We start from the raw sequence: 22,428 nt of genomic DNA on the forward strand, positions 1-22,428 counted from the left end.
TGTCAGATACAATACTGTAGAACAAAATGTATCTGCTGCACAACATAATGCAAACTATCGTGAGGTAAACATGTTTTAAGAATATTACAACAGACTGACGAAAATTAGATCAATTACATTTCATTAGACTGTGCATTCATACTCTGCATATCAACTTATGTGGCCAATCGGGATGGAACCTTCATAAACCATATGGAGAATACAAAAAGCACAAAAATCTAGAAAAAATATCCCAAAACAACAAAACAAACTAAGTACTTATGTAGATGCACATGTGACAGAAAAAAACAACAAAAAGAAAGTCATCCTGCTAATAAGAACAAATCCGAAGGCTCATAGAAACCAACATTTTTCACTCAGATGTTTTTCTTAATCATATAGTAATAATAATACTCAATTTGATTATGTACCGAATGTTCACGTCGTAACATGCAGCCTTTATGTTCTATCAATGAATCGTGTTTTATAAAAAATGGCACCAGATTTGGTTCACTTCCATTTGACGTATTCCATATGTGGTTTCCAACGAAGTTCATAATCTATAATCTGTCAACAGTAACTCCATTTAAATGCAGTTTCAATTCACAAACGCTGACTGCTAAACATCATAAAATCCTATTTTATCTTACTATAGTTCTAATTTATTCATGTTAAGCCACATTTTACCTTTATCAACAAGTGTTCAATTGTTTTCAATAATTCATTCATGTCCAGTTTTAAATGGATATTTTTATATCATCTGCATAAAGTTTTAGCTTATTTAATACTGCATATGTTCTCTTCTATGTCAAACACAAAACTCGTCACACAACTTAAGTGTCCATTGATTCAATATTTACAGCTAATAAAGCTTATCACATGAATTGTGAATTATGAATTTAGCTTCATGCATTTCAGTTTACAGCAAGTAATGGTTTTTATAAATATACTTTTTAGCAGACACAATCAACCCATATGGGCTGAATGCATGGGTTCACTTTTAGATACAAAAAAGGTTTACCCTTTATATCCCCCAAATATGAGTAAATGAACAATGGACCCACTTAGCCAAACCGTATGGGTAAAGTAACATTACCATGTATCCACATGAAACTTAAAGATGGGTCTGATAGTCCTGGTAGGGCCCACCAAACACCTGTGTAGCTTCATTTATTTCCCCCTCGTGACGTAACTCTATCTGTAACTCTGTAAGTAGCGCTTTGCTAGCTAAGCCGTGAACACCGCTGCTGAGGATTTGATCTAAATCGCTCACATATTCTGTTTCACTCAGAAGAACGTAACATTACGGTGAGTGAAGCCCAGCGCCAGGTGGACTGTACGTCCACTACAGCGAGTAATAACTGAAGCTCGTGTGTGAAAGTATGAAGGGAAGTCCAGGATTTCAAGTCAGTGACTGAGAGAGACTGAAAAGCTGCTAATGTGTGTCCCTTTAGCTCCGAGGAACAGTTAGAAGAGCATGTGATAAAGAGTCATGATGAGTTCATGCTGGTACTTTATAAAAGCCAAACTGTGCAGGCTGTCAGTAGAGAAGTGAGATTATTCAAAGGAGAACTTCTCCCCCAAAATAAACTCGACACATCATAGCTGTACAGGAGGGAAGGTTTCATGTAAAAGAGAAGAGGGAGTCTGAGCCAGGGTGGGAAACTGCCAGAAAGTCCCACCGTCGACCTCTGTTTCACTGAACTCAACATCCACTTTCAGCTTCTTCTCCTAGCTGCTCTCGTTTCCTCTTTCTTCCGCCTCCGTCTGCGTCTGCGCACTCACCCGTCGCTGTTGATGTCGGTGGCCGCCACCGCGTAGCCGAAGTAAGACCCCATCTGGAAGACATTACAAACAAGCCCCGGTTAGCCTGTAATCACACCGCAGCGCACAGATCCTTTTCTTTTTCTTTCATTTTCTGACTCTGCGTCCTTTTTATCTTTTCTGTGCTCTCCTCCACCCCCCAGAAGCTTTCCTCTTCAACCTCTCAATCCCACAATCCCCTGGGGTCTCATCTTCTCCCTTTTCATGGAGCTCAGAGCCGGAGCTGCTGTAAGGCCCGGCAGAGGTAGGGGGTCCGGTGGACCGGGGATCGAGGACCAGAACCCCTTTAAATCTCACTTGGAGGGCTCCTTGTGGGACTTGGCGTTTTCCGGTTTGATTTCACAGCACATGATAAATTAGGGTCACGTTACACTCTCGGGTGACTTTCTCTTCAAAGTGATTTGTGAAGCAGCCGTGCGGAAATCTGGGGACCCCCTAGTGAAAACCAAGGCTGAGGACTGGGCTTCCCTTCAGGTTTCGCACATGCAAAACAGCTCAGATCCGCGTAAATCAAGCTGAGGCGCAAAACAAAGTTCAGCATGATACGCTGCTAGCTCACGTTCACACAGAGAAACATCATTAACACAAGAACCAGCAGGAAATACAGAAAACTGGTGAACATACATAGAATTACAGTTAATGTTTCATCAGAACGGATGTAAATTAGCCCTCTGAGACAGGAGTGTCCCATATGGTTTAGTTCAGGGGCCACAAATAGCCCAATTTCATCTTGAGAGGGTAAAATAGTGCCAAAATAACTTTAGAATTGAAACTTTACAGTTTTATTTGTTGTGACTCCAAGTGTGTTACAAAAAATATCTGTTTTCTAACAACATTGACAACAATCTCAACATGAAGCCAATTTTAGTGAAACCTTCAGCTGCAAAATTAGGGATGGGTGCCGTTCACACTGGAACTGATCCGGTACCTGGGAATCAATACCGGTACCCAACGGTACCGATTTTCGGTAGTTTTGTGTGTGTTTATGCAGTATTAAATGTTAATCTGTTGCTGACTGCAGACAAGTGGCTAATAGATGCTAGCATGCTAATTGAGCAAAATACAGTTTGCATACTACTCCTGTTGCTGTTGCACGATGCATGTTTTAACAAACTCCCCCTAATAAAATGACGTTGAGTCTCGTTTGTGTTGCCTACTCTTGAGAAATCAGATAAAAAGTCATGTTTTCTTTTCCCTTTCCTTGGTGGTTTGGCAGCCAGACTGGAGCCTCTTGTGGGACGGTTCAAAGTTTGTAATAATGGGAAGTTTTTGGAATATTTCACGGTATTTTGCAACAAGTTTCATTGAAATTGGCTTCATGTTGAGATTGCAGTCATTTTTATTGGTAACTGTTTGGTTTTGTGAAAATGTTTCATCATTTTCATCAAGTATACTCTGCACCACAAAAAAATGTTTAAGTTTAAAGCGAAAGTTGGCTTGTCTGGTAAAAATATGTCAACTGAAACAGAAAATAAAACTTCTGCTAGTAGTCATACCAATTGATCCATTTCTCAGATTCAATCAGCGACCAGGGGGCCCGGCTCAGACGCCCTGTGCCTGTTTTCTCAGCTGATGGAGACAGCTCGGTCCAGACCCCCACAGAGGGGGCGGCCTTCACCCAGGGAGAGCGAAGCGTCAGTCGGCCGGGAGTTTACCTCAGATGGCTCTCACTGTCACTTCACAGTTTACTCAGAGCCCTCCGCCCTGACACGGACACCTCCGAGGCGTCGCTCATGACCTCCCAGATCGAAAACACACACTCAGACCTCTGCAATGCCGTGATCCCATTCGGTTTGACTGCATTTGTACAAGAGTGTCCCTGCTCTCCTTTACAGAGGTTATTTTATTTTAAGAGGCTGACAACAGCTAATGTGAGGCGTCAGCGGTCTGAGTCAGAACAGCCACAAGGGTCCCGTCCAAAGGAAACAGGAAGTCTGTTTCTGTCAACCTGTTTGAAGGGCAGCTTTCAGAGTTTGACGTCCAAATGTTCAACTGGACCGTCTTCCACTGCAGGCTTTCAGTCAATGGAAACATGAAAATGTGTCCAGAGCGGCCACACCTGTCCAGAAATACTAATAAGCAAGAGATCCAGGACACTAAACAATAACGAGTATCATGACTCCCAGTCCAGATTCTCCTGGTTCTGGTCCATATTCTCCTGAACTCAGTAGTTTTACAGTTGACAGTCACTGTAAAAACAATCCACCTTGTTGTCTGTCGGTGTTCTCCAGTGGTTAATGTTGCATGTGCATATCTTTTCATTACAAAAACAAACACATGCACCCACTAGTGGTCTGGCGTGTTAAGACCATCGTTTTCATTGGATTCTTGGTTCTATTAAAATCAAGCAGCCGCTCAACAGACGTGGTCACAAAGGAATCCAGCCGTCACCTCAGCTTATCGGTCAGGGTCCATGATTCAAGTATTTATCGTGAGGCTGGACCAGCAGTGTCACTGAGCAGAAACCAGGTTCAGATGCCACAGGCACCGCGGTCCAGCTCAGTGAGCTCACCGCTCCAGAGGCTAGGTCAACGGTCGACCTCTGAGGAATGCTGAGCGGCTCGATAAGTGAACCATTCCACGACGTCAGTAGGAACCATCAAGAGTCATTCTGAGATAAGTTTTGAGTGTTTGAATGATGATGGATTAACACTTAGAGCCATTCAACACTCACACTGATCCAGTTTTAACATTGTGTAGCTACGTTTTACAAGCTGCGACACTGAGGCCTGGTTTACGCGACAAAGTTTTACACGTTGGTTCGAACAATCCCATCTTGACATCTGAGTTCAATTTGGGGTTTCATTTCATGAACAGTAGCACACTTTACAAAGCACACACTGACATGCATATCCACTGTCTTTGGGACTGATTTACTCCTTTCAGAGACCATGAGCTGTGCATACTGTAAGCCTGACCTCTGACCCGGGTGAAGGCTTCCTCTCCACGGGGCAAATTCCTTGATCTCCAACCCTCCTGTGCACATGCCACTTTAAATGTGACCCTGTATACCTGAAGAGAGTTCGCACAGACAGTCTGGAGCTGCCTACCTGCTCTCCCGTCAGGTTGAGCAGAGACTTCAGATCCTTGCCGTCTAGTATGGACACCTGCAGTGGAGCAGACCGGAGCTGTTACTCATTAGGAACCCAGGATACCATAACACTACATGATACTGAATCTTTGTTTTGAAGACGGCAAGAAATGTCAAACAAGTATGTGGGAACTCCTTACTAAACCATACAGCATGAGTCCTTTGGGAACTCCTGTGATGAAGTCTGTGAAACAAAAGCAAAAAAACAGAACGATCAGATGAGTTTCCAAAGACTTTCTGCCCCTTTTCATGAACTTTACATGAGTTGTGTGTTGAGACTGAGTGAATAACCCTGCGCTGTAAATACGGCCCTCACCTTCCTCATCATCCCCACTGAACTCTCCCGCAGCCACAGAGTAACCTGGAGGGACGGATCAGGGGAGTGAAAAGAGGATGAGAAGGGGAGAAAGATGGAAATCATGATGAAATTTCAAATGAAACTGCAGGTGAACAGAGTGCAATTATCTGTATCTGCTTTCCTGACTAACTCCATACAAAGGTTATATAAAGCACCATCCTGACCCTTCATCCAGACTCCATCATTATTGTCATTTGTAGTAATAATATTAATCTATCGCTGCTTTAATTTGGGCCAATGGGAACTTTTCCACTTTAAGAATTCATAATAATAAATAATGTTGATACACTAATATCAAAGGTGAATTTTTTGGCGCCCCCTGAAGGCCACGGCAGCATTAGTATTTGCCTATATTGCCAAAGGGACCAGCCGACTCTATGTTTGACAATGCCATTACAAGAAAGGTAATCTGTCCTTAAATCAGTCCTGCTACTGCTGTGAGTCACGTGTATGCAGAGAATACAGTAAGAAGGAAACATGGATAATTTGACTTTACTTTGCTCAATGCTGACATTTGTTGGCAGTGGGCAACGCAACAGGAGGGCTAATGGAAAGAATGCATCCTCAGGGGAGCAAGAGGGGAAATGTGCAGGTGAGATTTTGATCAACTTCGGCCAGCTGCCAGCAGTAAGGTCATGGTGCAGGGTGGGGTCAGTGAACATATCTAAAGCCTCTGGGTACATGCAAACTCACAGCAGCGTTTGTGCCGGGAAGCTGCAAAGGCTTAGGGTGAAAAATCAGCACATGGAGAACTCCCCCCAGACGGACGTCCTTACCCAGGTAACTGTCGTCGAACGTGCCCTGGACCTGCGAGGTCTGAATCTGCCCGGCGACCGACAGCAGAAAGTACGCCGGATAGTAGGCCTTCACGATCTCCTCCGTGGTGGCTGAGATCAGCTGGCCTACGGGACAAAAGGGCAACTGCATTGATTCTCCAACTCTGTCAAAGGAGGGAAAACAGTGGAAGATATCCACCGAAAATCCACATTCACATTCCTGAGCGCTCACCTTGCCAGTAAAAGCTGCCCGGTCCTCCAAGCACAACTCTCCCGTCCTGTAACACACACACACAAAACAAACACACGGTAGCAGGAGGAATCTGTGTGTCACCAGTTTCATAATGACTTTCAAACAAACTCTGCAAGGCTGAAGTACACAGAGTAATCTCGGTAATCGCCTGTGTGATTGTATACCTTGGTGAAGTCAGCACTAAATCCCCCCTGACAATAGCCCTGTCCGGCAGGTCCGTGTCGTTCTGTGGTCAAGCAGCAGCAACACACCAGAAACAGCAGTCAATCGTGTGTTTTCAGAGCTGATTATAGGTCCTTCTGCGGGCTGGGACCTCCCGGCGGCGGCTCACCTGTTCGGCATGGCGCGTACTCCACAAACGTCTTGAGGCCGTCCACAGAGAGGTAGCAGGACCCCGTGAGGTCGGCGAAGGGTGTGTCGTGTTCGGTCCTCCAGTAATACCGCGGAGCACAGGCCTGGAGAGCGAAGAGAGGCAGGCGGTCAGCCAGCTGACCGTCTGTCCTAGATCCAAACTTTGTGCCGTCATAACCAAGTCTTCTCAGCAGATCGACTCCAGGAGTTAAATGAAAGCATTAACGTATCACGGTTAGTTCAAAAGACACGAGGAAGTTATAAAGGTTTTTTTTCCTTATAATAGAGGTTAAGAGATCTTCCAAAACTGAATAAGAACGGATATAGATTCAGGTCCGAGCTGTCTGAGATTTTACATGTTTTGTCTGATCCAGAAAATCAGACGTGACTGTTCTGTTTGCTTATGTGCAGTGTATTGGTTTTTACCTTTTTATCTTATCTACTTTGGTCATACTGGATCTTTGTGTAGCTACGTGTGTACACTCACATGTACAGATGTCTGTTTGTGAATACATTTTCTTTTAATATTCAGTGAGTTATTTATTGCATTGCATTTCTGAAATGAGATTGGTTGAATGGTTGGTTGGTTATTTGATTAGTTGACTGACTGGTTGGCTGGTTGTGTTTGGTTGGTGGCCGGTCAGTCAGTCGGTCCCGCGGTTGGTTGGTTATTCCATTGGTTAGTTAGTTGTTTGGTCGGTCGGTTAGTCAAGTGGACGGTTGGTTGGGTGGGTTTTTTAATCAGCCAGTTGATTGATTGATTGATTGATTGATTGATTGATTGGTTGATTGATTGATTGATTGATTGATTGGTTGATTGTAGCTCATCTCTGTGTTTTGATCATGTCTAGTTTTGTCCACATGTATTTGAACTGAAGTAAGAACACTTTAAAAAAAGAACCCATTAAAATTATTCATCTTCACTGATGTTCATACATAACGTACATATATAAACAAACACAGCGAATGAAGAATAAACCAGCTTAATTTGTTTTAGGAGAACGGAAATAAAATGTGATCACTCTTAAATTGTCAACTTCTACAGCGTCTTTGATTTTTTTTCTGAATAAGGTTGAAAGAAGCAGTGAGCAGAAAGCAGAAAGTGCAAATATTTTTCTTTTAAAGTACATTAAAGTCATCAAAATAACATGCATGAAGAATCTTCTTGAAATATAAATACTTTGTGAAAAATCTGAAACTTTTTTGCTGGATTGCTCCTATAATTCAATACTCCCAACAGATAATGAAGCAGACATCAGCAATGAACATCTTCTCTTTGTTTGTTCCATGGAGATTGAAAATTTAAAGTCTTTTTTGGGGGGGATAAATTTGCTTAATTCCATTACCTACAATTTTCAATAAAATTACACAAATGTATATTTTGACCAATTTGGGCTGCCAGTGTTTTGTGAAGCAGTATATATTTGGTTTGATTATTACTTCATTTCAATGACATTTAATTTAATTTTAATGTTTCACTTTCATTAGTATGCAAATGCAGCTTTATATGAGAAAAATGTATTTTCAATTTTTTGACAATGAATTGTTGCACTAAACTACTTTTCAGTGGGCACTAGGGCCGTTTTCAAGTGAAAACGTAAATGCAGCCATGCCTACCAGGATGCTGTTGCCATGGGAACGCACAGTCGCTCCGAACCACTGGTGGGACTTGAACTCAACCTGAGTGTTCACATCATTTATATAAAAGTACCGATCACCTGCGAAAAAAACGCAGAAGAGACAATAATTAACCTTCCGTTTGTAAGAAGCAGGGCTTTTCAGGCTCCTCACATGTGAAGCAGACTTCAGAGATGTTTCGAGCGCCGCTTTCCCCACATGTTCTCCGCTCTCTTTACACGGATATTTCACGGTCTTGTTCCCGAGGTGTGCAGTAATAATCCATGCTTGGCCACGTTGTTACTATCATCCAAACGGCTGCACTTCATCAGGGACGGAGGAACTCAGTCTGCTGAAGGTTTTAATTCATCACTTCAGCGACATTCTGTTAAAGTGATTCATTTGATGAACTGACACAGTGAGGCTTGTATTTGCTTATTCTGGCCAACACAGCTGAACCCTTAAGCCAGGCAGGTGGGCCAGAGTCCTCATGGAAAACCCTGAAAGCAAGATTGATACTTGGAAAACCTCTTTACATCCAGGATCACACTGAGAAGAACTGTGAAGTTGGAAATTGTTGACTTCTTCTACAACCCTGATGCCAGAAACCTGAAGGAAGGTCATCGGTGTGCTGCATCGCGTCGTCTTTTGATGAAACCAGGACTGAAACCTTTTCCTGTTCTAAGAACCTTCGCTCGTCTTTTTCATTTCTTGATGTGTCAGAATGTTTTCAGTGTGTGGAAGTTCTGTGTTCTGGTTGATTCAGCAATCACATTTGACAATTTCTTCCAAAACCTCTTACCATAGTTCAGCAGTATTAGAGATCACTGTCACTTGAATAAGTCTGTTTGTCTCCAGCAGCCGGAGAATTTCATGAGATTTCATCAACATCGCAGCAATTCTCGTCTTCTTTGAAAATTATCAGAAAATAAACGGTTTGGTCTTGCCAAATTCTGCAAAAAACAAATAATTCTACATTTCTTACTGCTTTCAAACAAGCCTTGAATGATTTACAGAAACATTGGATTTCCTGTTTAAAAAAATCTTTGAAATCTGCTTCCGTCTATCCATGTGCTCTCAGTGTCTTGAGAATCTGCTGCACGGCAAACTAAATCATTTTGTTAGAAACGATCACATAACAATCTTATAATAACTGATAAAGAATTGTTTTTATCCTTTAACCCCAACACTTTTGTGCACCTTGACATATGTTGTGTGGAGTTATTCAAAGTTTTTCATTGTTTGAACATAAAGATTTCCAACACTGAAGGATTTACTATGTGCTGCTGGGAGTAAGCGGTCAATCGTATTTGCCTTTCTTAATCCTATATTTTTCATAGTCTTGATCATTTGAGGTTAAGTTTTGAGAATAGGTTCTAATAAACGTGAATCAGACTGAAGCCTGGACCGCGGTCTGGAGGTTCTCCTCCTGCTGTGTGCAGCAGAGTGGCGACACTAAACCCTGCTGGCTGCGCTCAGCAGGCCTGTTTGGCTGAAGGAGTCTGGCCTGTGTCCTCGAACACACCGTGACTCCGGAGGCCCGCGACGGGAAACACGAGACCACTCCACATAAACGCACGAGCACATGTGTGTGTGTGTGTGTGTGTGGTGTCATGTTTCAGAGCCGACTCGTGTCTGTAAACTGTTTGTGGGCGTGGATTTATGAACGAAGGGGTTGAGCTCTCGACCCGCGTAAACGGCGTCCGATAGCATCGAGCGGGCGAGAAGCTACACCCTGCAAACCTCAAACCCCTTATCGCTTCCTGCCCCTCTGATGGGGCAGATTGCGTTCCTGGCAGGGCCGGTGGGTGCAGCCCGGGTCCTCCGGGGGTCTTGCTGGCTGCTTTCTGCCCTAATTAAAGAGTGCTTGCAGAGTCCGGCAGTAAAATCAAAGCCCTGTGAAAACACTGCAAGCTTCACCCGGAGCCCTGAGCGAGGGGCGGGGCGGAGGACAGGCGGCCAAAACCCAGGGGGGGCATCAAAGTCGGGTTTCAATCATAACACAGCGGCCCCGGATTAGCAGAGGTAACATGGCAGGGAGAAACACTCGTGACCCCGGAGGTCAAGCGCAGTGCAGCTGAAGCTCCCGACGGCGGAGCGGCTCCCGGCGGTCCGGGACCACGGGCCGAGCCAGGCTCTCCAGGCACCGCCGGGACTGGGATCGCTCACCTTGCGTGTCGAAGTGGACGGCGCTGCAGTCGGCCCGGCTCCAGGGACAGGAGAACACCGCCCCCCCCTCCGTCACATCGGGCTGGCTGCTGTTTGCTTTCGGAGCGCCGATCAAAACGCCGATACTGGACGGCCGGGAAGAGAAACACAAGCTGTAATGCGGTTCAGACTCTCACCGAGACGTGTTAGTTATGACATGAAATCTGCTCTGAGCGGTTCTGACAAAGACCGGAGAGGTTTTTAAACACAAACGTGGAAACAGTGAGGGGTGGAGGGCTCCACGTCAACAGGCCTTCAGAAGGGTTTACAAACCATGGCTGCCTTTTTACCTCTGTCGGCAGAAAACCAAAACTAGGAAATGGAATCATAATAACTGAGAACAATTTCAAAAAGGTGATACAAGCAAAAAAAAATAAAAAATAAAAAAATCTGAACATTTGAGTTACAAAAATAAAACTGGTGATGCATCACCTGAAAGAAGAATGTTTGAATGTGTTTACTGGACAAGAAGAAACACCACAGATGACTCTGCAAAGACATAATAAACCTGCTTTACACAAACACAAGAAGTGTTTTCTACTGCAAATCAACAGAAAATGCTCCAGCTCAGAGATGTCAAACATAAGAGGCTCCGATCCGGCACCAGCAAGCAAATCACAAAAATTAAACAGAAAACAGGTTTTCTTATTCAACAAATTTCTTCAGCGGACACTGAGGGCCGAGCTGAGATATCACTGAGGCTGATATGAGCGCTAGCTAACTAGCATTAGCCTCAAAACCAGTCTGTCAGGGTGAGTTTGTAAAAATACCCATGATGCAACAGCTACAGGAGAAGCTTTCTGGACATTTTGCAGCAGAAGGTTTCAATGTCATAATTTTTCATAGTAATTCTTTGGTTTTGTGAGGATATAGACATCTTCATCAGGTATCGAATGCTTTTTTTTTAATATGTATATATATAATTTTTTGGGGGGGAAAATCCAGGGACTCCCCTCATGCACTCGATTCATAGAAAAGTATTCTGAGTTTCTGAGATCAAAGTGGATTTTTCGAGCCTCCTGAACTGAATAAGTTCGACCCGTCTTCTGTGAGCTTTCTGCGATGCTGTGGCACATCCCCCTCAGCCCGGGATCCGTGTGGCGTGCCACAGGGTTCTGTTCTTCACCCCCTTTTATTTCCATTTTACAACAGGCCACATTACACAGGAGCATTTTGTAAAAGCTAATTTTAAGGCAGATGACACACAAATAAAAACTTTCACATGAAAGCAGCAGTAACAACTGGAACACATTAAGTCCCGAACGACAACTTTCTTTATTTCATCACACTGTATTGTTTTATTTACCATCGTGATGCCATCGCTGTTAGAGACTGAGAACAGAGCAGATCCATAAAGAAGGCTTTCGAGAAAGCACCATCCTGTGGGTCCTCTTTTATGAGGACTTGGAAGAACCAGCACGACTGCTTCATGAGGGCGTAAAGAACATTTAAAGAGCAATTTGCTGCTGTTGCCTCCGTGACTCCAGCGCCGCACATCCCTGTTATTACCAGTTGGGTTTTACAGCAGATGGTAAATACAGTAAAATGACTGAGTGAGCATCAGAATGAGCTGCCAGCCCGCTTCTCTGAGAAAAGAGAAAGAAATGCTGCGTGACGTGAGGCCAAGTCGGTATTAAAGCCACAAACGGTTCCTGGATGTCTCTGAGTCCTGTGAGGAATAACGAGGTGAGCAGGACCGGGGCAGCGCTACGTCGTTTTAACGGTGCAGAGGAGGGTTTGAGTCTCCGCTCCAGGACCGGACTGGGAATGAGGTTTAGAGAATCGTCCAGACATAAGTTCAGGCAGTGACTTGATCTCAGTTCACCTGTACAGAAACACCGGCGTCTGACTGTTCGCCACGCTTTACCAAGTCGTGTGTTTTACCATCTCCTCCTCACTTGCTGTTTTTTGCGCAGGGACATCGTGAAGCCTGTTAATCCTGAACGTAGCAGCAACGTTCATCATCTCTGAAACACTCGATGAATAAACTCTGATGGTATCACTCATTTTCTTTTAGATCGGGGATTTTGAAATATGATTTACAATACTTGGAGTTACAACAGAGCTAATTATCTAATTTTGGAAGCACTGACAACACTTTTTTAAAGGACAAATATGAGTAGTAACCTTTAGCTACTTAATGATACTGAGTACCGAACTTCTTAAATGACACAAACATGTGAAGGTGAGGCATTTCACCACCGTCAGATGAATGAACTGGATAGAAAATGGCCAAAACACAAAAATGGAGACGACTATGACTCAATATACTCTTGGGAAGGAAATAACTTGGGAAATTCTTTCAGATCTGAATCACTGAAGTTCATGAAAAGTGAAAAGTCAAGTGGAAGATTGAGTAACCATTCTTTTAACCCTGATGAGTTAATCACACACAGGATAAAATAACAGCTCCTGCGTGACACATTGCAAAAGGGAGAATTGTGTGGGATGTGTATAAATAATGACAAACATGTGACATTCCTGACAAAGCTGTTCCCTGTATCAATCTAACACTAATAAAGTGTTACAAATAAAGACACGAGCTAATGCTAACAGTGTGCTCCTGCTCGGTGCCTCACGGTGGATTCAGCAAAGCTCTTTCAGTAAAAACAGCTTCTCGCTGCTGGTATAAATAACACAAAATGGGAGAAACAGCAGTGAACCAAAACAATGGAGTTAAAGGCCACAATAGCAGAATAATTAGCTTGACTTTGCTAACACAAACACAGAACCTCCCTCCAGCTAAGAGGAACAGAACCCAGCCAAGTCCTGATCCTCTGCGTCAGAAACATTCTCACATCTTCAGCTGGCTCCAGTGGAGAGCGACATGATCTGGTTTTATTTTAATGAGCGGCCATCATCTCCGTAATCCTCAGTTCTGCTTCAGCGTTTGGAGAAAATGAGGGTGTGGGAGTCTGACCGAGCAAACAAATGACCGGAGACTCAATGAGGAGGATCTGGAAATGTTCCTGCTTCTTCTTTTTTTTTCCCTCCTTCCTCTTCTTCTCTGGAAGCCTGTCTGGAAATGACTGAAACAGGAATGCTGCAGCATTGCTTCTCCTCGTGCTCGGAAGTCGAGGCTTCACCTGCACGGTTAGCATGTCGCCCAAAACCGAGGCGGCGGTGACTGATGACATTAGCAGACATCAGACTCTCCCATCCCCCCCGAACGAGGAGGAGCTTTCACTCTGCAGCCTCCTCCTGCCTCCACAGACGCAACATGTCATTTAAACTGCAGGATTTACGAAGAAGGCGCACCAAACGAGTCGTCTGCTCGTCCTTAAATCAGCCGAGCGCTCAACACGTCGCCCACGACGGCTGGCCTGAGGCCGGTCGCCTCGGCTGAACTGACGTACAGAAACACAAACACCGACTGCAAAAACCACATCGCTCCAAACGACAGACGAGTGGCGATGCTATCTTCTATTAATACCACTAATAAACACACTGCCTGTTCATAAAAACCCAACAGAGGGTCTCCGGCTCCTCTGCTACCGCTCAGGTTCCGCCAGATTGTATCTGCGTTGTTATAATAAACTCCAGGAACCTGAATATCTGCTTTATTTGGTTAGCATGTAAATAAAGGCATTAAACCGGTGTGTGTGTGTGTGTGTGTGTGTGTGTGTGGGTGGGTGGCCAGGGCTTATCTGAAACCAGACTCAATTAGTGTGTTTTCCTTCTTGTTCTGTCGGCCGTGAGGGAAGAGAAATGCAGATCAGAGGAGGAGCAGCAGGGATTCATGCTGTGGCAGCAGAGCTGTGTGCGACGATACAGAGAGGCGTACAGGGTTTAATGTACGACGTGATTCACCAAAATGCCGTCGAACTCAGACGATCGGATGAATTTATGTTTCAGTCTTTGTACAATTCGAGTTTTGTGCAACATAAACCAAGAAAACTAAAAATGCAATCCGAAAAGTAGAATTTTTTTTTCTTTTTATTTCTTTATTAATCCAAATGAATAAGTCAATCATTTGATGTGTCTGCTTGAAGAAACAGCTGATAGCAGAGGAGGGGATGTGTAGACGAGGCATGAGGAGTTTAAAGTTGAACAAAAGGCTTTGTGTAACACTGTGGTGCAGCTTCACGTCCTCTGGAAGGTGTTTTTGCTGCGAAGCCCCACAAAACGACGTTCTCCTTCATCTCCTGGTTTCAGCCAAAAATCACCGACGCTAAGGTTTCCAGTGCGTATTCTCGTTATTCCAGGTAGGAATTGTTTCAAAGCAGGTAGACAGGTGGATGTTTCAGCGTTTCTCCTGCTGGGCTGGAGGGTCGAAGCCAAACGTTGTGTTCTGAAGCTGCTGTTCTTCGATGGAGAAGCAGCTCACAGTGTGTCGACATGTCGACGCAGGATAACTGAAGTCAGTGGATCTGTGGAGAGCCGGGCTGGACTGTGAGGTTTAGGTTCCCAAACCGTCTCCTGATACGATAAGTCAGCTGACTGATAAGAACCTGAGGACCTTTAGTCCCTCTGAGGCTCACAGAGAAAAGGTCCCTAACAACACATCGACACGACCGATCAACACAACCCAGCAACACAACCCAGCAACACAACCCAGCAACACAACCCAGCAACACAACCCCATTTCAGGAGGTTTTGTTTCAGGAAAGTTTCGTGTTTACATGAAAACGGTAGAATCATTAAAAATGATGAGGTTGGCATGTTGGGCCACTAGTTGATGCTGTTGCTTGTTTTTTCTAATGAAACCAGACACACATCAGTGCAGACAACAAGACATCTGGATTTAAGATGAAGAATGAAGATCTGCGATCGCACACCCTGCCGATCGGACCGTCCGGACTCTACATGCCCCCTGCACCTCACACCAGGAGTGTTCACCTCCGAAACTAAACAAGGCTCCTCACTGACAAACCAGCTGGTAATTTTCTGAAGGCCTGACAGCCAGCTGAAGGAACGGCATCAGCGGGAGGAGCGTTCAGGACGGCGTCTCCTCTCCTGCCGGGTTGTTTACCACCACGAAACAAGAGGCAGCAGTCTGACTCACACACACACACACACACACACACACACACACACACACACACACAGCCGTGCGCTCCGGTCCGGGACACAGAGTCACATTGTTGCAGGAAGAGAATGGGTGTAAATCAACATCTCAGAATGCGCCCGGCGCCGTGACCTCTCACCGGCAGGAGCTTACTTAAGCAAACTCTGGGAATGTTCACCAATTTCCCAACAGGAAGTCGTCTCCGTTAATTAAACCAACACAGCTCCGGGTCTGTCGCCCCCGAGGAGGAAAGACCGAGACACGGCTAGTCAATAAACTGAGGACGCTCGAGCTTCCACTGTCAGACCTCAGGAGATGCTCGCCGCTCTGGGTGTCCGCTCACATCGAGCTCCGAGCCACTTTTTGAAAATGGCTCCTAACGTAAAACTTTTCGAAAACACTTCATCTCCCTGCAGGCACATTTCACACACTTCTGTCCCGCTGAAGCAGCGATCCTCATTTCAGAGTCAGACTTGATGATATATCCTCTTAAAGTTCAAATGAAAAGTGGAGAAAAGCAGCTGGATTCCTCTATTTAGACTGAGGACAAAGCAGCGGACATCTGAGAAACTGTGAAATAAATAGACAGGTCTCACTGTTTTCATTACAAAAAACCTGTGTGTGTGTGTGTGTGTGTGTGTGTGTGTGTGTGTGTATTCTGGAGAATGGCATTTTTTTTATACTGTGAGTTTTGTAAAGTCATGCTTTGTGAAACAGCTAAATGTTGTTATTGGTGTTTTGTTGTTGCCAGAAAACACACAGTGTGTAGTATTGTGTTATATTTGGTTCATGTTCATGTTCTTTAATGTAAGCAGGGAAATCATTCAAGTCTTTTGAAACTCCACTTGACCTCCAGACGAGGAAAATCTGGGTTTTTTAATCGTTTATTCTGGCAGCAGACTGAATACCTTCAGTCAGATGGACAGAGGGGAGCGTTTTAAGGGAAATATATGTTTTTGAAAGACTCCTGGTTATTGACTTTTCAAATAAACCCAATAATAAGGGATCGATGCAGTGACTCGTGAAGCCATCAGCACCTCAGGACGAACGGAGAGTTTAAAGGAGTGATTTTACACTCCGAGCCTGATCTGAAGCCTGCGGCTCCTCGTCTGTCGAGCAGGAAGCAGCAGGAGCGTCTCGCTCGGGCCTCTCTCATGTAAATCCCCTGTAAGATTTGCATTTGTCTTCCTTCGCTGTAGGTTGGACCCCCTCCTCCCCCTCCTCCCTCGTCTCAATCACACTCTCTCCCGGGCCGGTGAGTCTGTTTCCAATCAGCCCCGACTGGATTCCAGTCCAGAGCTCACTGCAGCGCGACGCCGAGCACCGAATCCACCAGCAATAACCTCGCACGCTCACACACACTCACACACACCGATAACACGTTTTTAAAAGTAGAAGACAGCACCGGTGCAAACAGTGCTCTTTCTCTTGCCCCATATTTCCAAAGCTACGTCTTTGCAGTGTTTTCTGCTCTTCATCACCAGCAGCCTTTGAGAAGCTCTCTGCTGTCATTTCTTTCTTTATTCTCGTGTTTCTCGCTGCTTCGGCCACCAGGTGCGACGCATTTACAGCTGTCAGCCAGTTGCAATGTTTTAGTAAATAGTACAACTTTTGTGAAGTAATTGAGATTAACTGCACTTTTCTGCCATAGCCGAGGTCCTCGTATGAATGCAGAGAGCACGAGAACATCACTGATCAAGTTCAGCCTTTTGTCATCTGCATACTGAGCCTGGTAACAGTAAGACAACCATCAATTTGAGATATACTGCGAAGACTGAGTATCACTTTAATGCTTTATATTAATATTCAAAACTTGTTAATCTGCATGTCTGAATGCGGAAATTGTTTCAAATCTGCATGGTTAAAAAAAAGTGTTGTAATTCTTATGCATATTGCACAATTGGCTAAATATTATGCAACAAATAGCTAAATGAGGAAATTTCCTCAAATCTCCATTTAATCACAAAAATGATCAAGGACACTGGATCTGTTGATATCATGAATATTGTGCAGCTGTATCTTTTATAAGAGCTTTAACCTCCACTTAAGAAGCCTTCTAAACATTAAAAGAGAAACCGTGCCTCCCTGGATCTCCTGATTTTTCTTATTGCGGCTTTTTTCCTCCAAAATGTTCAGTTCAAACCAAAAATTCAACAATACCTTGAGCATGAAAACATAAGTCTCAATATCAGTATATAGATAAAGTGAAAGTATGTTTGAGGCATTGAGGTTCAGGTCGAGCAGTCAGATCTGACAGGTCGCTGCTGCGGAGCCACTTAATCCTGAACAAGCTAATCTGAAACAAAATTCAATAGATGACAGAATATTTAAAATGGGATGTCCATGGAAATGTCAGTGTGAAAACATGCATAATGCAACAGCTGTATAAGAGACTTTATGGACATTCCCACAAGGTTTCATTAAAACTAACTTTATATGGAGACTGGAGTCACTCTCTTGAGTAATTCTTTGGTTTTAGTGACAATATTGACATTTTCATCATGGAAGCTCTGCTCCACAACAACAACAAAACTTTAAAGTGTAAATGTTACAGTTATGGTTCTATTTTCCCGCTCCAGTTAGAGTACAGTGATATATAAAACTTTCTTCATTGGGCGGACTGGTTCTCAGGTAGATCAGCTGGTGCGTCGAGTCACATTCTATAACAAAAAGAAGATAAAAACCGATGCTGCGTGGTTTATTTAGTCGTTAATTGTCCATTTGTTGATCATTTCGTGGTTTTTGTGTTCTATAGGCAGACTGTGAAGGTCTGTGAGACTCTGATTCAAATGGCGCCTTATTCTCATCCAGTTAATCCTAAATGTTGAGTATTTTCTTGATTTGGTTCATTCAGGACTGATGATGGGGTGAGAACCATGTGAGCCACATCTCCTTCAAGAGACTCAATGCACCACCTGGTGGTGTACACTGGTAATGCAAGAATAATAGAAAACCTCAAGCCCCAGTTTCATCTTGAGTTGGTCGGACTGATGCAGTGGTGCCATAAGAAGCCTTCGATTTTCTATTTAAAGTTTTTCTTTGTTGCGGTGCATGATGAAAATGTCTGTTTATGCTAAAACCAAACAATTGCCAAAGAGAAGTACTACAATCTGACCATAAAGCCAATTTTAAAGAATCCTCCAGGTGAAAAATACAGTGAAATGTCAAAAACAAGCTGTTGCATTGTGGGTGTTTCCATGCTCACATCTCAGTGTTTTGTCCGCTACTCTAAGCAAAGGTGTTCTTTCAAAAAACATTTTGACATTTTCTTGGTGAGAGGCCAGGTTGGAGCCTCCTCCAGATCAGTTTTGGTCCGCAGGCCTTATGTTTGACACCAGTACACAATGCTATTATTTGGTCCCATTGACTGACCAAAGTATTTGAAAACAGACCTTAATGATGCAACTGAAACAACATCACCACCAAGTAGTGGGAGCAGCTCCAATATCAGCAGTAATACAACGTGCGTCTTTCAAAGTGGATCTGGATGATCTGATGCGTAAAGCGCATCAGAGGCTCTCGGGGACCTGAGGACCTGGTCTGGGTTCTCTGAGGGACTTTACCTGGACGCGTTGCCGAAGAACTCCACCGAATAACCGAAGTAGCTCCCCGTCGGTCCGGAGAAGACGACGCGCGTCTCTGCGTCCAGGTTGAAGGCGGCGCAGAGGTGGAGCAGAGCCGCCACGACGGGCAGGACCACCGCGGAGCGCGCGCAACGTTTCCCCCGACACCGGCTAGGTGGAGGTCCGGCCAGGCTGCCCATCTCTGAGTGTGCGCGTCGCTTCCCGCAGCGCAAACCGCATCATCCGTGCGGCTCCTTTTACGCACAGGGAAAGCGCGTCTCTCAGTGCGCAGAGGTGGAGGAGAGACCTGGAGTCTGGCGTCCCGAATAATCCCGACAGCTCCTACAAGTCCAGTGTCACGATCCGAGGACAACAGAGAAATGTAAAGAGAGAGAGAGAGGGAGAGAGGGAGGGAGGGAGGGAGCGCGCGCAGCCTCATTCTGGGTGGAGCTTTAAATGTTACCAGACAATCTGGTCCCCAAAAGAAAGAAAGAAAAAAAGAGAGAGAGAGCTGTAAAACAAGACCAGGGAGGGAAAACAGATCAGAGCACAGATCTGAATGTGCAGGAAGGCAGTAAATCGGAATCAGCAGGGAGAAATGATGGAATCATTACTTATTGAAAACCAATTTCACTTTCATTGATCTCCCAACTGTAAACTGTTTCTTGTGTTTTCTCTGTTCAGCTGATAAAAAGAAGTACTTTACTCCTGGTGTACAATACTTTTAAAAGCACCGCTTTAGATTGGGGTTGAAGTTCAGGGGTCTGGGGATTCCATCCCAGCACAGTTTGCTCTTTTAGGATTTAGAATGATTCTTAAGTGGAGGTTAAAACTCTTATAACAGATAGGAATCCACAATATTCACACAATATATTGCAGTTTTCATGATAACTTCCGTAGGTAAACAGAGAGTTCAGGAAATTTCCTCAATTAAATGTTGGCTACAAACATGCAGCTTAACTGATTAAAATCATGAAAGCACATGTTAGAAATATCACCAATATATCAGCGACATCAGCAACTCGGGCTCCACGGGGTATCCAGAACGATCGCTGTCGTAATGTTAACAGGCACAATATGCATGCCGAAGTGTCGACCCTGGCCCACCTCCACCTTACATCGACTCATATTTTCAAATTAACACCACTCAGGAAACGTCTGAGAGCAGTTTGTCATGAAAATGCTCAGTTTTCCCTGAACATTAGCTAAAGTTTCAGAACCATCGCGAAAATCGTTCTTGTTTCTCGTTTCTCATTTCGAATCATCGTTTCTGTGTTTTCGATTCAGAGAAGTTTCATTATTACACAGCAACGTTTGGAAAACAATGTCCATTTTCAAAATTTCCAAGTTGGAAGTCATTGTCTGTGGCTCACTGTTGTTTTTTGGAACCCAAAAAGTTGGTTTCTTACTCTGAAACGAGAGAATCTGGAAAAGCTTCTGCGCTCAGGTGGACATAGAAAGTATAAAAGTAGCATCTTGGCTCAAAAAGAAAATGATTGGAACACACACAGAGGTCCAGTCCAGGAGAGCAGAGTTTATCTTCCAGCTTTTGCTTTAGAACAAACAAAACTCCACATATGTAGCTGTGTTAAGCCAACGAGGGTCTTTTCCCTAAACTCCAACCGGCAGGTTTGAAGCCAAATCAGTTTTCTTTAATCATGCTTGGACTGAAAAATGTAACCAAAGAGTGAATGTTTATCCCTGTAATCATGTTGACAAAGGTCCTGAAAAACCAAGCTGGTACCTTAGGGAGCAGAGGGGAAGTCGAGCGGCGCTATCGGGAACGGTTCTGCATGGAGAACTCGTCCTCTCAGCTGCTGGATGAAGGACGCTGTTCCAGACGGTTCATTCATCTGTTCGGTTTAGGTTTTAAGAAGTCAGACTCTGGTTTCTTGAAGTGAAATCCCGTAACAATTCACTTCTTGAAAGCTGAGCTTCTCTGTTCTTTTCAAATCAAAACACTATTATCATACATACTCTTCCATGAGAACCCCAATTATTTGTTCATCTGGGTCATTCTTGCTGCCTGCATTTGCAACAGCAGGACGACCTGAAACTATAAAACCAGTCTATATCTCAGGCGTATAAAATCTGCAATGGCATTATTGAATGAAAGTTCCACATTTCTGTTTCTTCTCCGAAAGAGATGCAGTTGAAACAGCAGTTCTGCTGTGGAACTATGTTGAAAGAATAAGAAAGAAACTATGATGAAAGAATGAAGCATATTTTATGGACCCCCGCCCCCCCCGGGGAACTTTCTTCCCCATCCTATTTATAGTTAACCTTCCCTACATGCAAGGAGCAGTGGACTGCTTCAAGGGGCTTCCTCTTCACGGTGGTAATCTGTCAGCTGTCGGATTGAAACCTGCAAACAACCGATCTGAAATCTGTTTCTCTAACCTCCAGGCCAGCTCCACCAGACACCACCAACCATTTCCATTGTTCTTCCCCTTTAGCCTCTAGCCATCACAAATGTTAGAACCACTGAACTTGTGGTTCCCTCATTTTGGAGAAGAAAACCAGCGGTTTGTGTTCCAAACCACCTCTTGGTGGTCAGCGGTTCGAGCTCACAGAGCCAGCTGATGGACGTCCCGGTACTGATGGAGACATGTGATCATGGAACAGCAGGCAGCTGATTGTCTAATAACGTTTGATCCCATAAAAACGTGGAGGAGACGCTGCAACTCCAACATACGTAGTTCACTTGATTTAGATGGAAATGTCTTCAGTACAAGAAAAAAACGTCACAGAAGTATAAACAAGGACTCAATAAAGATCTTTTTCAGAGCCACATATCTAAGCAAAAAGTCAGTGCAGTTGACATACATCTAATATTGAGCAATACTGTGAACTTATTTAAATTTCACTGGAAATGTGTCCCCTTGACTCACCCGTTTAATAACTAAATGTGCCATTTAGCAATTCTGTATAGCAGGGATCAACAGTGGGCCCCGTCACCATCTGCTGTAAACAATCCCACCGAGCAAAAAGTGCTCAGAAACAGGTCTGTAAGGCGTTATCTCTGCACGTCCAGAAGACGTCCTCAAGAGAGCCTGGATGAAAGTTTTTTATACATCTTTCTTGGATGTTGTATGTCTCATCCGTTGTATTTATGTCAACTAAAAAAAAAAGGCGTTTCATTGACGCATTTATTTCACATCCAGGACGCGTTATCATATTTCCTAAAAAAAAAATGTATTTAACCTTGTCTTTCAAAAATCAGTCTCTATGCAGATGAAGCTGTTTTATACCGCTGTGCTGTTTGTGATGGCTCAGCTATGAAAACAATGTAAATCCTCCTTGAAAGCATGCAGGAAACATGTGTACATGTCTTACTTCTGACAGCTGTTTGATGAGTGCTGGAAAACAGGATCAGCTCTGGTCTGAGCAGTGAAACCCG

The 22,428-nt window shown here is 44.1% G+C and overlaps 1 protein-coding gene across 1 annotated transcript in view; it reads right to left on the reverse strand.

Annotated features, from left to right (window-relative positions):
• Positions 1 to 19,382, reverse strand: part of LOC115388981 (integrin alpha-5-like) — a 39,848-nt gene extending 20,466 nt beyond the window's left edge. Inside the window, exons 1-11 of the mRNA XM_030092319.1 lie at positions 19,029 to 19,382; positions 10,419 to 10,543; positions 8,250 to 8,350; positions 6,613 to 6,736; positions 6,446 to 6,507; positions 6,261 to 6,306; positions 6,029 to 6,154; positions 5,211 to 5,255; positions 5,035 to 5,078; positions 4,854 to 4,910; positions 1,765 to 1,817 (exon numbers count right to left, since the gene is read on the reverse strand). Of these exons, the coding sequence (XP_029948179.1) occupies positions 1,765 to 1,817; positions 4,854 to 4,910; positions 5,035 to 5,078; positions 5,211 to 5,255; positions 6,029 to 6,154; positions 6,261 to 6,306; positions 6,446 to 6,507; positions 6,613 to 6,736; positions 8,250 to 8,350; positions 10,419 to 10,543; positions 19,029 to 19,228 (983 nt within the window). The 5' untranslated portion in view covers positions 19,229 to 19,382. The remainder of the gene's footprint in view (positions 1 to 1,764; positions 1,818 to 4,853; positions 4,911 to 5,034; positions 5,079 to 5,210; positions 5,256 to 6,028; positions 6,155 to 6,260; positions 6,307 to 6,445; positions 6,508 to 6,612; positions 6,737 to 8,249; positions 8,351 to 10,418; positions 10,544 to 19,028) is intronic.
• Positions 19,383 to 22,428: the final 3,046 nt, after the last annotated feature.

This window comes from Salarias fasciatus, chromosome 5 (genome assembly GCF_902148845.1).
Source record: "Salarias fasciatus chromosome 5, fSalaFa1.1, whole genome shotgun sequence".
NCBI classification, from domain to species: domain Eukaryota; kingdom Metazoa; phylum Chordata; class Actinopteri; order Blenniiformes; family Blenniidae; genus Salarias; species Salarias fasciatus.